Source organism: Muntiacus reevesi, chromosome 10 (genome assembly GCF_963930625.1).
Source record: "Muntiacus reevesi chromosome 10, mMunRee1.1, whole genome shotgun sequence".
NCBI lineage: Eukaryota > Metazoa > Chordata > Mammalia > Artiodactyla > Cervidae > Muntiacus > Muntiacus reevesi.
In genome coordinates, this window is record NC_089258.1 from 68,009,590 (window position 1) to 68,025,491 (window position 15,902).

At 38.3% G+C, this 15,902-nt stretch overlaps 1 protein-coding gene across 1 annotated transcript in view; it reads right to left on the minus strand.

Annotated features, from left to right (window-relative positions):
* Positions 1 to 811: 811 nt before the first annotated feature.
* TEX15 (testis expressed 15, meiosis and synapsis associated) overlaps positions 812 to 15,902 on the minus strand; it is a 54,654-nt gene continuing 39,563 nt past the window's right edge. The window contains exons 9-12 of the mRNA XM_065946536.1: positions 13,982 to 14,001; positions 13,099 to 13,232; positions 1,335 to 1,420; positions 812 to 960 (exon numbers count right to left, since the gene is read on the minus strand). Of these exons, the coding sequence (XP_065802608.1) occupies positions 812 to 960; positions 1,335 to 1,420; positions 13,099 to 13,232; positions 13,982 to 14,001 (389 nt within the window). The remainder of the gene's footprint in view (positions 961 to 1,334; positions 1,421 to 13,098; positions 13,233 to 13,981; positions 14,002 to 15,902) is intronic.

Consider the following 15,902-nt stretch of genomic DNA (forward strand, 5'->3'; position numbering starts at 1 on the left):
CGAGCGCGCGGCCTCCGGGAGACCCCCGCCCGCCCCGGCCCGCCGGCCCGCGCGCCCCGGGAGTCGGTGAAGGACGCGGGGACGTGCGGGGCTTCCGCGCAGCTGCCGCCGGAGGATGGGCACCCGCCGCCTGCCGCCCGCCGGCCCTGGCTCCTTCTCTCTCGCTCTTTCTCTCCCCTCCCTCCGGCTTTCCGTCATCGCCCGGGCATTTCCGCCGGGAAAAAAGGCGAGCGGGCGGCGCCGTCGGACCCGAGACGCGAGAGGGCGTGCAGCGCCCCCGTGTGGCGCGGCGGAGAAACAGGCCGAGGGGCGCGCCGCTGTCTCGCTTTAACGTTTTGTATCGGACTTTTCCACTGGGGTCCAGACCAGTCTCTCCTCGCTCTTCCTTTACGTCCTTTTCTCTGAGAATTTTTTTCTTTTTCTTCTTCTTTTTATTTTTTTAGCGCTCTGGAGAGGGAATTGGGAAGCTTGTGCTTCTCCTTGACCACAGTGTCTCCCCAGAGTCTAGCACTCTCCCCTAGCGGGCGTTCATTATCTGTTAAACAGATACATACCTAAATTCATCCATGTCTTAGCTCTGTCATTAACCAGCTGTAGGGCACCGACATTTCGAATCCTCCCTTTTGGCATCAGAAAAACGAGTCGATTACTCTGTGGTTATCAGTGTCTCTTCCAGCTCCAGCATTCTGCACCACATTTATGCAGTGTTTACTGAGTTCTAATGATTTGTTCACTCAGCAAATGTTCATCGAGCAACTGCTATCTGCGAGATATCCTGGAGAGCAGGTGGTCACCAAGCATACTTCCTTTATTAGACAAGTGGTGGCAGGCAGCATCCTTTATCAGAAGGCAAGGGCCCCTTCTTGGCATTGCCAATCTCCTCGCTGTGTCCTTGGACAATGCCCAGATTGCCCCGAGGCTTTGAGTCCTCATTTGTTACAAGGGTGCGGTAAGGTCTGCCTTTTCAAGTTGTGAAGATTAAATTCTACAAGAGCTTACCCAATAGTACAGAATGGAACGCATGTTCCTTGCCTTACTATCACTTCTAGGCAACAGCTACCGAAAGCTTCTGTCCCCGGGGCAAAACCTTGAAGTTGCCTGGAGAAGACGAAAGTAATCATACGGATTTGTTTTTAGGACGGTGGCAGAGGACAAATGTGTGAAAGACTAAGGTTTGTTTGGTAAGCTATAAATACTCCTAGCATCAGAGGTCAGTCATATGGTGGGAATATGGTGGGAAAGCTCCTGTTCTCAAGTGCTTTGTAAATAGCAGCAAAGCAGTTGAAGGACAGAATGTGAAAAGAGGGCAAAACAGTACTGAACAAACGGGATACCTGCATGACTCAGGAGATTTGTGGTCTCCGAGGAGGTTCGTCTATAAAGGATGAAAGGAGGTTGAATTTCAGCTAAACTTGGCAAGCTCGGAATGAAAATGAGAGTAAGTTAAGAATGGTATTTTCGGAGATCCTAGAGAAGATGTGTTGAGAACAAAAAATATACCTTGAGGAGAAATGGAAAGGACAGGTTGTGTTTAGGGAGGGAGGTCCTTGACATACAAGGAAATGGGTTTGAAATTAATGTGAAAGAACGCTCTTAAAGATGGAAGTAGAGAGCTGAGTTTGTAAGGATGATGCTTCAGAAATGAGTAAAAAAGAAAACTCATAATTTGTTGAAGCCACGTTTGGGGATTTTGTTACTGACGTCTAAACACAAGCCTGACTGATACATTCAGATACTACTGATTTTTAGCATTGACTAAATAAATAAATGAAAAATTATGATTTTTTTTTCATATTTTTTGGACATCTATACTGTGTATGTGAATTGAGTGTTCACTGGCTTTTTCAAATTCTTATTATGGACTTCTAGGCTGTTTGACATACTTGTTTCAATATTTCATGCAGTGTGTTACTTGGATTTTATGTTTGTTTGTAAGAGTCTTGCCATTCATAATAAGAGTATTTACTATGCTAGGCGGTATTCTAACTTCTTAGATTGTTACCTCATTTAGTTGTGTCACTACAACCTTATGAAGTAGGTGCTATCATTATAGTTTCAATTAATTAAATGAGGGTACTGAGGTAGAGAAAATAAGTGAGGGGCCTGAGCCCAAACAGTTGGAGCTGGGAAATGAAACCGGGTAGCCAGAGCCATGGTGTTATGCTCTGCCATCAGTCCCATCAATAACTTTTAAGGAAATTTAAAATGTCTCCTCTGCCTTAAGATTACATGGGTATCTTATGTATTTGATATACATGTATAAATGACATACAGGGTTTACTCTAAATTTTCTACTAAAATTTCCTTACAATAATTTTTGGGGGGCAACTTGAATTGTGGTAAAATATATTTACCATTTTAACCCTTTTTAAGCATATAATTCAATAGCATTAGGAACACTCACAGTGTTGAGCAACCCTCACGACAATCATTTCAAGGCTTTTTCATCATCCCAAACAGAATCTCTGTACTGATTAAACAATAATCTACTATTTCCCCTAACACACACATACTTTTCTATATTACTTATCATAAATATCAGAAGAGCCCTTACCCTGACAAGCGCTTCTTGGCATTTATTTTGATACTTAAAAAAAATAATTTATTTTATTTGGAGGCTAATTACTTTACAATATTGTAGTGGTTTTTGCCGTACATTGACATGAATCAGCCATGGGTGTACATGTGTCCCCCATCCTGAACCCCTCTCCCAGCTCCCTCCCCACCCCATCCCTCAGGGTCATCCCAGTGCACCAGCCCTGAATACTCTGTCTCATGCATCGAGTCTGGGCTGGTGATCTGTTTCACACATGATAATATACATGTTTCAATGCTATTCTCTCAAATCATCCCACCCTTGCCTTCTCCCACAGAGTCCAAAAGTCTTTTTTTTACATCTGTATCTCTTTTGCTGTCTTGCATATAGGGTCATCATTCCATCTTTCTAAATTTCATATATATGCATTAATATACTGTATTGGTGTTTTTCTTTCTGACTTACTTCACTCTGTAAAATAGGCTCCACTTTCATCCACCTCATTAGAACTGATTCAAATGCATTCTTTTTAATAGCTGAGTAATATTCCATGGTGTATATGTACCTCAGCTTTCTTATCCATTCATCTACAGATGGGCATCTAGGTTGCTTCCATGTGCTGGCTATTGTAAACAGTGCTGCGATGAACATTGGGGTACACGTGTATCTTTCAATTCTTGTTTCCTCGGTGTGTATGCCCAGGAGTGGGATTGCTGGGTCATATGGCAGTTCTATTTTCAGTTTTTTAAGGAATCTCCACACTGTTCTCCATAGTGGCTGTACTAGTTTGCATTCCCACCAACAGTGTAAGAGGGTTCCCTTTTCTCCATACCCTCTCCAGCATTTATTGTTTGTAGACTTTTGGATAGCAGCCATCCTGACTGGTGTGAGATGGTACCTCATTGTGGTTTTGATTTGCATTTCTCTGATAATGAGTGATGTTTAACATCTTTTCATGTGTTTGTTAGACATCTGTATGTCTTCTTTGGAGAAATGTCTGTTCAGTTATTTGCCCTATTTTTTTATTGTGTCGCTTATTTTTCTGGAATTGAGCTGCATGAGCTGCTTGTATATTTTTGAGATTAATTCTTTGTCAGTTACTTCATTTGCTATTATTTTCTCCCATTCTGAAGTCTGTCTTTTCACCTAGCTTATAGTTTCCTTCATTGTGCAAAAGCTTTTAAGTTTAATTAGGTCCCATTTATTTTTGCTTTTATTTCCATTACTCTGGGAGGTGGGTCATAGAGGATCCTGCAGTGATTTATATCAGAGAGTGTTTTGCCTATGTTCTCCTCTAGGAGTTTTATAGTTTCTGGTCTTACATTTAGATCTTTAATCCATTTTGAGTTTATTTTTGTATATGGTGTTAGAAAGTGTTCTAGTTTCATTTTTTCACAAGTGGTTGACCAGTTTTCCCAGCACCACTTGTTAGAGAGATTGTCTTTTCTCCATTGTATATTCTTGCCTCCTTTGTCAAAGATAAGGTTTCCATAGGTGCATGGATTTATCTTTGGGCTTTCTATTTTGTTCCATTGGTCTATCGTTCTGTCTTTGTGCCAGTAACATACTGTTTTAATGACAGCTTTGTGGTAAGTTCCATTCTTCTTTCTCAAGACTGCTTTGACTATTTGAGGTTTTTTTGTATTTCTATACAAATTGTGAAATTATTTGTTCTAGTTCTCTGAAAAATACCATTGGTAGCTTGATAGGGATTGCATTGAATCTATAGATTGCTTTGGGGTAGTATACTCATTTTCACTATATTGATTCTTCTGATCCATGAACATAGTATATTTCTCCATCTATTTGTGTCATCTTTCTTTCATCAGTGTTTTATAGTTTTCTATACATAGGTCTTTTGTTTCTTTAGGTATATTTATTCCTAAGTATTTTATTCTTTTTGTTGCAATGGTGAATGGAATTGTTTCCTTAATTTCTTTGTGTCTTCTCATTGTTAGTGTATAGGAATGCAAGAGATTTCTGAAATCCCTTGCATTCTGAAATCCCCTGCATTCCTATTCTGATACTTTTTAAAAAATTTTACTGCCTTTGGCCACTTGACAGGTGGGATCTTAGTTCCCCGACTAGGGTCCACAGAGTCAACCACTAGACCACAGGGAAGTCCTGTTTGGATACCCTTTAATTATCTGGATTATTGATTGAATTCTAATTTTCATTTTTCCATATAAGATTCCATTTTCTCACAGCTTAACACTTCTGAAATTGAGTCCCACCCTACAACCAATGACATCTTTGATTCAATCAAATCCCTTAGAATGAGGGTTTATGGCCCAAGGGCTGTGGTTCCACTTACATTAGTTTGGTCTCTCCCCACTCTTCATTTCAGTGTGGTTATAGGAGTCATTTAATGGCTAATTTGTTTCTGCTTGCATATAGTTTTACTCCCATTCTTACTGACTTACTTTTCTTTTTGGTCCGTAGAGCATTACAGGAACTTCTCAAAGTTTATACTAAAAGGTGAATTCAGAAAACTTTTTTCTTGTACCCCTTTCACTCTCTTCTCCTTTAGTCTTTGTAATAATCAACCTCACTGTTTCCCATTTTTACTGTGTTCTTTTATGCAAAAATATGCATGTATCTCCTCTTATGCAACAGGTAATACATTTTATGTATTCTTTTGTGTCAAAAATATTAAATATTTCACAGAAAACACTCCTTAATGGTTCCTATGGATTGTTCATTTTCTGTTTACAAATTCATGGTCTTCCATTGGTGTGTGTAACAGTTTCCTTAATCAATGTCTTGTTTGGGCATTTCAATCATTTCCAAGATTTTCCAATTACAAGTAATAGATTTATATTTTTACATTAGTGGAGAGTTATCATCAGGGCAAATCCCTGGAAGTAGGGTTACTGGGTCAGAGATTAAAGGCATATGTAGTTTCATTAGATATTGAAAACTGTCTTTAGATGTTGTACCTGTTTTACATTCCCACAGGCAGTATGAAGAGGGCCTGTTCCCCCACAGCTTCTCCAACAGAGAACATAGTCCAGCTTTGAATCAGAACCAATATGACAGGTGAGAAATGGTATCTCAGTGTATTTTTAATTCACGTTTCTGCTTTTTTCATTTTTTTCCTAAAACTAGATTACTATGACTGTATTATTCATTCACTAATAATTCCCCAGGTCTGGAGCAAGGATATATCACCCCTTAATTTCAAGCATTCTCCTTCCAGTATCTGAAATCAGGGTTTAGTTAACAGCCAAGGAATACATTTGTTGGAATTCCAGATGGGTATCAAAATATAAATTGACTTGTATGTATTGCTATTAAAAGGTCTCTACATTAGATTAAATGGTGAAAAAGAGACTGCCCAAATAGCACGGTCTCATTCTGTGCTATATATGACATACAAATATGCCACAGAGAAAATGACTAGAAGGACATTTCTCTAAACAGGAATAGGTGCTATTTCTTGGGAGAGATGCAGAGGTTTTGTCAAGATTTTTATTCTCTACTGTATTGGAATCCTCTACTGTATTGGTGAAATTTTTACAATGAGTACAAAGTCATTTTACTGAAATAACTTAAATTTTAAATTTTGAAAAAAAATTCAAAATCTCAGTAAGATCCAGAAAAGAACCCATTTGTGACTAAGAATAATGGCTGTGGGTAGGTAAATAATAGAGTACCACAAACACATAGGTGTTCTCACCTGACCTCTCAAGGAAATGAAGATGCCAAAATCCAGTGAGTAATTAGGAAACATCCTGCTACATTTATAAAAGCTAAAATGGACTGGCAAGGTAGGAAGTAAATGTCAAAACTAAATGGTTACTATTAACTTAAAAATAATAAAATTGTTGTTTAAAAATTAGGCTTAAAAAAATAAAAAATAAAATAAAAATAAAAATTAGGCTTGAGGTTCACTTCGAAAATTAACATCTGAAGGCTAAGAGTTATTGGAAACTGGAAACCAGAAAGACCCCAAGAGTGATCCAACAGCAACATGGATACAAATAACCAAAAAATGATAACCAAAGGGGAGGACAGTAACATGTGATTCTGTTTGCAACTGTGAGCACCATACAGCAAGATACTGTGGCTAAGACTTAAAAACAGGAAATACATTAAGTACAGGCAGAAGTGAAATATTTCACTTAATGTATCACTTGAGATTCTGACAGCTGTTTCTGGGAAGATACATAAAACAAAACATGGAGAACATTTGAGAGGAGTATCCAGCAATAATCTATGAATCAACAGACATTGAGATTAAATCACCTGAAACTACTCCATGTTTTTGCACATGAGCCCATTGATTATAACACTGAAATGCTAGAATGACAAAAGTGCCTCTGAGCCTATTTGTATATATTGTCATTTTTTTCTATGGCTTTACTCAATCTACTGTCACAGGTCAATAAGGTGAAAAATCTCCCATAATAATCCTATTTGTCCATTTCTGGATTTCTAAAATTTTGCAATTTTTTTCCAATTTTGAACTACACTTTGATATTGTGTATTCTGTATATTTACATATTATGTATTCATAGGAATATTAACTTTATAAATTATTGCTCTGAAATTTTTCCTTAATGTAACTTTATTAGTATTAGCATAAGTTTTCTTTTCTGCAAGGCAACTAACTGGTCAATCTGTCCAATATTAAAGTATAAGGTTCATCTCTCCATTTATGTTTTCTATAAGCAGCAATGCTATAATAAAGAATATATCTGACCTTTGTCTCTGGTTACTGGAACCCACTTCAGTATTCTTACCTGGAAAATTCTATGGACCGAGGAACCTGGCAGGCTACAGTCTGTGGGGTCACAAAAGTCAGACCAGACTTAGCAACTACACCACCACCTGGCACAGAGTGGCCAAAATCCTTCATATTTGGAGTGAGGGGAGTGTCTGTTACACTGATGAGGTGACTCAGGATGGGAGCTGGTCACCAGGAAGATCAACCCCATGTCAGGCCAGCCAACTGTGGGCCAGCCTGACCTTAGGGAAGGGCATAGGCCTGGGGACTGAACTCATCTGTGTGACCAAGGATGTAATTACACACATTCATGTAATTAAATTCCAACAAAATATCCGGTCACTCAATCTCTGTGGAGCTTCCAAGTTGGTGAACACATTGATGTGCTGGGAGGGTTTGATCCAAAAGAAACACTCATGATGAAGTATCATTCATTAACAGATCGTTTCTACTTTGTCATTTGATGGATACCAGTAGAGGTTGTAAGAAAAATTTTTTTCATTATTGTAGGTTCCTGGGTCAAGAACCCAGAAAGCCAGGCAATAAAATTAGTCTTTAGTCTGTCTTAATATTTTGCCCTGAAAAATTCCACCAAAAATTGGTGGAACACCACAAAAGTAACCTAGCTGACTCAGCAGGTTCTGTGTTCATTTTCAATAGATGACATATCTGAAATATCTTTATGACTGACCTTTAAGAAAGGATACGAGGGTGGGTGTATCTTTAAGAAACTGTCACAGACGTGAACGATCTTGGGTTATATTTGAAAACAAGGAGGGAGGGATGGAAAGTAGAGAGTCTGCCTTTCACCAAAGCTTACTGGAGGATAATCTTCAGGATAACATTTGAAGAGACAAAGTGGAAACACAGCCAGTTTTGAGGAAATTGTTTTCATTAATATTCAGATGCAGTTGTAAACACCTTGGTTGGGAATCAGTGGATCAGGAGTTATTAGTTACTTGACTCAGCATAACTCTCAATATGAAAAATAATTCACTTCTCAATATAACTAAAATGATCTTTGCCAAGGGACTAGATTTGTATGCACATAGAGCAATTGTTTCTTAATCAAGTGTGAAAAATCTCAAGTTACTGTATTGTTTTTTGCACACTGGATATTCAAAATTTTCAAGGGATTATATGTATCAGGTTAACAAGCTGATGACTGGAATTAGAAAGCAAGTAACATTGAGATAGGTCTTATATTCTTTTCAAACCAACAATACTGACGACTATTAACTGATGTTCACAAAGATGACTTGAGGGGCAAAACATCTTGAAGGACCTTCTGCATGAATGCATTTATAAAATAAGGGAATAACATTTGCCTTTATGGGGCTGATATAAAGATTAGTTGATGCATGCACACAAGCAGAACAGCATACTTTAAGCACAAATCAGATGTTCAATAACTGCTGACTGAACACAACCTTCAAATAACCAAACATGCTCAACTGACTATACCAGGTCAAAACATAGATTCTCACATTTAAGAAAAAGAAATGAATCTGTCATAGATCTAAATTATTCTTACCTAACCAAGGAAAATAGACTTAAATATAGACTTATAAATCCTACGATAAATGCAGTTTCCTGTGACAAGTAGGAATGCAGTGTGTTTTAAGGGTTCCACAGGGTATTTGAAAAGAGACTTCTTATAAATACCAGAGAGATTCTTTAATGGTTAAAAGATTCAGAAATATGATGCTAACAATAGAGCAGACAACAGATCTTATACTTTAAGGAATGAGTAAAACTTATATCATCACAAAATTTTCCTATCTTAATCTCTATCTAATGAGTTCTTTTAAATCTTCTTCTCACATTGCATTACTAATCAACACTTTACTTCCCAGTGTCTCTTCATTAGCTCTGCTAAGAATCTGCAGTCACTCCTCTTAGAACTGTGTCCATCAGATCTAATTTAAGGAATGTTTGTCTTGTAAAAATAATTTAATTTTCTTCCTCCACAATGCTTTATTTCAAACTGCATTGATAACTGGGAGTTAATCACGCTACTGAAGCAATGTCAATATGCTAAGAACTGAAATTAAACTGTGCCTGTAAAAAAACTTAATAGCTTTAAAATACCACATATACTTGAATGCAAGTCAATTTTTCTCCTAAAATTACTCCCATTGAGAAGAATATGGAGACTTACTTTATTTTGAAGAGTTCAACCATTACTTTAAGGAAGGTCTTTGGGAAGGAAATTAACTTGAAATGACTTCAACCAAAAGGAATTTTAGATATATACCCAGGTTTAAAAAGCATGTATGTCAAAGAATTTAGGAGTGAGGATGATATGCTTTGGAAAGCTCTGTCATAGGGCTCCAAATGGATCTGATGATGTCAAATGTGCATAAAAAGTGAAAGTAAAAGTGAAGTTGCTCAGTCGTTTCCGACTCTTTGTGACCCCGTGGACTGTAGCCTACCAGGCTCCTCTGTCCATGGGATTTTCCAGGCAAGAATACTGGAGTGGGTTGCCATCTCCTCCTCCAGGAGATCTTCCCGACCCAGAGAGTGAATCTGGGTCTCCCACATTGTAGGCAGGCGCTTTAGTGTCTGAGCCACCAGGGAAGTCCCAAATATGCATAAGATGACTCTGAATACATCTGCTTATGAATTAATGCATTTTAATATCACACACAATTGACATTTAAACATACATATCTCTAAAAGTTTATATATTTAAGTTTACCAAAAAACTTTTTTGAGGAATTCTCTCATCAGAGAAATGAAAGTATAGCCTTACATTTGGCTGGATTCAGAATTCGAGTTTTAGAAGCACTTTTACACTAGGTGTATTAACAGAAGGCACAGTGACAGAATTAAAATATATGAATATCAAGTTAATTTGATTACCTCATTAAAGAGGCCCCCCTGAACATCTCAGCTCATGCATCATCCAGTCATGCTCTACTGCATTACTTTGTTTTGTACGTGTCAATTCTCACAATGTGAAATAAATTACTTACCTATTTATTGATACTTGGCTGTCTTGACTGGCGTGAGAATGGCATGAGGGCAGGGACCCGGGCTGGTCCTGTGAACTCTGGGCAGAAGTTTGTCAGAGTCGGGAAAGGGAAGGAGGAGGTGAAGGCAGAAGCAGCTGGAGTAGAAGGATGCCCAACAGCTTATTTAATCTACTTCGGTCAGCAATCTGTGGGCTCTTTTTCTTGCAACGAGCGTATGTACAAACCAATTATCATCCATATATTTCCATATTAGTCAAGAAACACAAAAAGTAAAAAAAAAACTATGAAACTAGAAGGACTAGAAGGAATTCAGTTTATTCATATAATTCTTCAAGTTCCAAGACAATAATATTTATAGACAAGCAGTTTTTTGTTAATAATGCTTGCTCAAATTTTAATTTGTTTTATTTTTATTTTTAGAGCCAAAACACAAACTTGAGGGGAAAAAATGCTCCGTTTTTTCATGTTCTGTTTCAAAGTGCAGGTTTTAAAGTGTAACTCAATATTTATAAGGTTTTTTTAATTACCCTTTTTGCAAGAAATTAAAACTCACAAAATAAAAATATCACAAAGCCAGTATTCAACAAAATCTGCAAGTTGTTTAAAGAAAGCATCTTTAATCAGAATACTGAATTTCTGAGTAACCTAACAGAAAAAATTTTAATAATAATAAACATCTTTCTTTAACCAAACATTAAACAAATGGCAAAGGCAAAGTCATTCTTTGAAAAACAGCTGATATTACTGCTTTAATACCTTTCCAGGAGTTCTGATTTTTACAGAATTTTCCCAAATAATTATCCGGGCAAAACATTTATGTTATTTTTGTACTGCTTTAATTCTAGAGTATTTTTCTAATTCCTGTTTCAGTTGCAGTTCTTTGCTTGACTTTCCCCTTTTAAAATCTATTTGTTAAAGAAGAACCCTAAAATACTCTGAATTCCATCTTCTTTGGTTAATGTGACTAATAAGACTTACCCTGGAAGATCTTAGTGTTTTTCTAAATTGAAAAATTAGCTACTCTACAATATATTTGACTGAATCAAACTCTCTTTGGATACCTATGCTAGATAACATAAAAAGTCAGCTAACATAAAAAGGTTGCGGGAAAAAAAAAGTTGCAAAAATACTTTAGCTTTGCTAGTTATTTAGATTTAGCCAATGCAAATCTCTTTACCACATTTTAGGGCCCACTAGACTTGGGAAGGGGCTTCCCTGGTGGCTCAGATCATAAAGAATCTGCTTACAATGTGGGAGACCTGGGTTTGACCCCTGGGTGGGGAAGAGCCCCTGGAGAATTGAATGGCTACCCACTGCAAATATTCTTGCCTGGTGAATTCCAGACAGTAGCCTGGTAGGATGCAACTGGGTGACTAACACTTTGACTTTCAGACTCGGGAAAGTATATCCAGTTGTGAGGGATCTTTCCGATTTGAATCTTACAGAAACATGGAATGGTTGTTGGTGGGCAGAGCACTTGCTGAACACACTAAGCCCTGTTGCTTAACGATGATTATTTCTCAGATACTTTTTACTTTGGTGGAATGTTGAAAAGGAAAAAAAAAAAATCTTTGATCACACCATTAAAAAACTTGTGTTTGTGTTGCATTATTTAACTACTGAAATATAACTCAACTAATGCCACAAGCTAAAGACATTATTACCATTATTTGCTATAAAATCACTAGAAGAGCCATTTCAATTGTAAAATACAAATAAAAAAGAATCTGGTAGAAAGGACTCTTCTGGAAAAAGGTGTTAATGTGCTTTAAATTTCAATATCATGATCTACAACTGCTTCAAACATAGAAATTTTTAAAATCTCTACTCAAGGACAAACGTTGAAAATATGCAAAACCAGTTCTCTGTTAAAATACATTTTGTCAGTTAAAATTAGAAAATATTGAAATTAAAGGTATTTGTCATATTAGACACAGACTGGTAAATTATATAAAGTTTCAAATATTATAAAATTATTAGTCTAATGACCGATATAAGTTAAAAAAAAAAAAAATCCTTAAGTCGGATGGCACAACACTACCATAAATTTGTATCAAAAAATATCAGAGACAAAAATCTTGTTTTCAAGAATTACTACTATTGTTTACCCTTAATCATGGTAATGATAACCCTATATGCAAAACAGAAAAAGAGACACAGAAATACAGAACAGACTTTTGAACTCTGTGGGAGAAGGTGAGGGTGGGATGTTTCGAAAGAACAGCATGTATATTATCTATAGTGAAACAGATCACCAGCCCAGGTGGGATGCATGAGACAAGTACTCGGGCCTGGTGCACTGGGAAGACCCAGAGGACTTGGGTGGAGAGGGAGGTGGGAGGGGGGATCGGGATGGGGAATACATGTAACTCCATGGCTGATTCATGTCAATGTATGACAAAACCCACTGAAATGTTGTGAAGTGATTAGCCTCCAACTAATAAAAAATAAATAAATAAATAAAGTAAAACAGAAAAAAAAAAAAACTGGAAAAAATAATACTGTTGGGAGGTGAACAAGTCTTTTATGTATTTCCCTAAGTGTCTTCCAGTTAAGACAGCTTCTGGTCTCTCTCTACTCCACCTTTTCAAACTGCCTCCAGGTCATTTACTCTCGAGCTCAGTTCTCATCTTGACACTCCTTCAGGTCAGTGTCTTTCACTGGTTCCCAAACACCCAGAGGACAAATCCAAACTGATACTTCAATCCAACCCATTACTGCCCTGGCATGTACAGGCCCCATTCACTCCTAAATCTGTGCCTTTCATCACACCATTCCCTCCGCCCAGGGGCCATCTCTCTAGTTCTCATTAAAGTCAGTGCCCCTCCACGTCCATTTTTTAAAGACCAGCTCACCCACTCCATAAAGCGTTGTCCCCACTGAGCTCCCGGAGCCCTTTAAAACCATCAGAAACATGCAGATAATCACCTTCAACCAGGCTGTAAAAACATGCATGCATTATCCCCTCTCGTAATATTTCAGCTCTTGGCTGGCAGCGTGAACACAGTCACACACAGAACACCCACAGGGACACACGCACACACACACAAAAAGAATTACTACTATTGTTTACCCTTAATCATATTAAATGTTACATTTACTTTCCTTATTCCATTAGAATAATCCCAAAGAGAATCTTTATATAATTGCAACAACTCCAATAGCAACATTTCAAAAAGTAAATTTCACAATATTGTTATTGGTTCTGAAGGCTAGGTGAGTACCGAAAATAGCCTAGCATGGAGTTCACAAAAATAAATGCATGGAAATTATTTTGGCATTTTAGATGTCAGAAGTTGATTTCCTATTGCATTATATGATATATTGCTGCATTTAAATGTTTTATCAAAGTTGTAACATTTATAATTTCTTACTAATTGACATATATTTTTAAATGTTAAAAATAAAAAATACATAAGTAAAAAAATACTTGGATAAAACTTGTTAAACCCCCTTTATTTTAGTAGACAGATGACAATTCTCAATGTCCTGGCTGAAAGGGTTCTTGATGGCAAGGATCTGGAAGAAAAAAAGCATGAGGATTTCAGATGAGTTAATGATGCAGACAGATGGTATGTTTAATAGGAGAGTGGAAAGAATCCAGTTAAGTTAGAGGCAAAGAAACCAGAGTTCGGACTGCACATCTGCCCTTCACTAGCCATGGGATCCTGACAAAATTACAATATTTAATCCTCTCCAAAGAGTAGCTTCCTCATCTGTAAAAGGGCAGTGACATACCTGTATCTCTCTCATGTATCCTGTGAGAATTAAGTGGAATAAAGGACGTAACTCGTCTCACACACGGGGCTCTCTCAGCTCTCTTTGGTTCCACTATGGTGCTACGGACAAGCAGCAAGAGCAACATCAGGGAAGTGGGTCACAAGGCTTCTCACATCTTCAGAAGGATGTGGTTTGTCTTCAATGTGATGCCATCTCTATGAATTATTTTCACTCACAAAAACGAAAAGATGTGCTTGCTGCTGCTAAGTCGCATCAGTCGTGTCCAACTCTGTGCGACCCCACCAGGCTCCTCCATCCCTGGGACTCTCCAGGCAAGAACACTGGAGTGGGTTGCCATTTCCTTCTCCAATGCGTGAAAGTGAAACATGCAGGTGAAGTCGCTCAGTCGTGTCCGACTCTTCGTGACCCCATGGACTGCAGCCTACCAGGCTCCTCTGTCCATGGGAGTTTCCAGGCAAGAGTACTGGAGTGGTGTGCCATTGCCTTCTCTGAAAGATGTGCTCACTGTCTTCTCATTGTTTTAGAATTACTCTTTGATATGATAATAAGTGCTTCCCTGGTGGCACAGAGGTAAAGAATCTGCCTGCCATTGAAGGAAAAGCAAGAGACGCAAGTTCCATCTCTGGGTCAGGAAGATCCCTTGGAGTAGAGCATGGCAACCCACTCCAGCATTCTTGCCTGGGAAATCCCATCGACAGAGGAGCCTGGTGGGCTACCGTCCATGGGGTCATGGAGAGTTGGACACGACTGAGTGCACACACAGGTATGTATTTATAATAAGTAGGCAATTGTTTCTTTTCCTTTTATTTTCACTACAATAATACAAGTGAAGTGAAAGTCGCTCAGTCGTGTCTGACTCTGCGACCCCATGGACTATATCCATGGAGTTCTCTAGGCTAGAACACTAGAGTGGGTAGCCTTTCCCTTCTCCAGGAGATCTTCTCAACCCAGGGATCAAACCCAGGTCTCCTGCATTGCAGGCAGATTCTCTACCAGCTGAGCCACTAGGGAAGCCCAAGAGTACTGGAGTGGGCAGCCTACCCCTTCTCCAGCGGATCTTCCTGACCCAGGAATCAAATTGGGGTCTCCTGCATTGCATGCGAATTCTTTACCAACTGAGCTATAATATAACCAAAAGAAACATGTAACCAAATATAATAAGAATATAACCAAATATAACCAAAAGGAAATCAACCCTGAACATTCATCGGAAGGACTGTTGCTGATGCTCCAATACTTTGGCCACCTAATGGGAAGAGCCAACTCATTGGAAAAGACCCCAGTGCTGGGAAAGATTGAGGGCAGGAGAAGAAGGGGATGACAGAGGATGAGACGCTTAGACAGCATCACCTATGCAACGGACATGAATTTGAGCAAACTCCAGAGATAGTGGAGGATAGAGGAATCTGGAAGGCTGCAGTCCATGGGGTCACAAAGAGTTGAACATGACTTTAGCAAATGAACAACAAGTCAAAGTGATAACAATTAAAAATTTTGAGAATCAAAGCTGGATTTGATTCCAGAGATAGCTTTTTTAGCATCACAAATAATTATTAAGAACATAGGAAAGTTCAAACTATGAAAACCTTTATGGAGCAATTACATTAAAGATTTCCTATTCTGAAATTTCAAATGTCTTCTTTAATTCATAGGTTTGCCATGCCTACTACACTGTGTTTATCACTAAAGCAGCAACAGCAATGTATCAAACTGAGCAAAAAGGAAAAAGCACAGTCATATACCGCCCCCCCCCCCCCCCCCCCACCACGGCTTCTTTCTCTCCTCCTTTAGAGTTTTTTTCCAGGCTGTGATTTAGGTGAAAACTTTCCAATCCTGTTTAAACTTACTTGGTGGAGTAGGATGGGAAGGAAAGGATACATAGATAATCACACCAACACACAACACTTTTTTTGTGTGA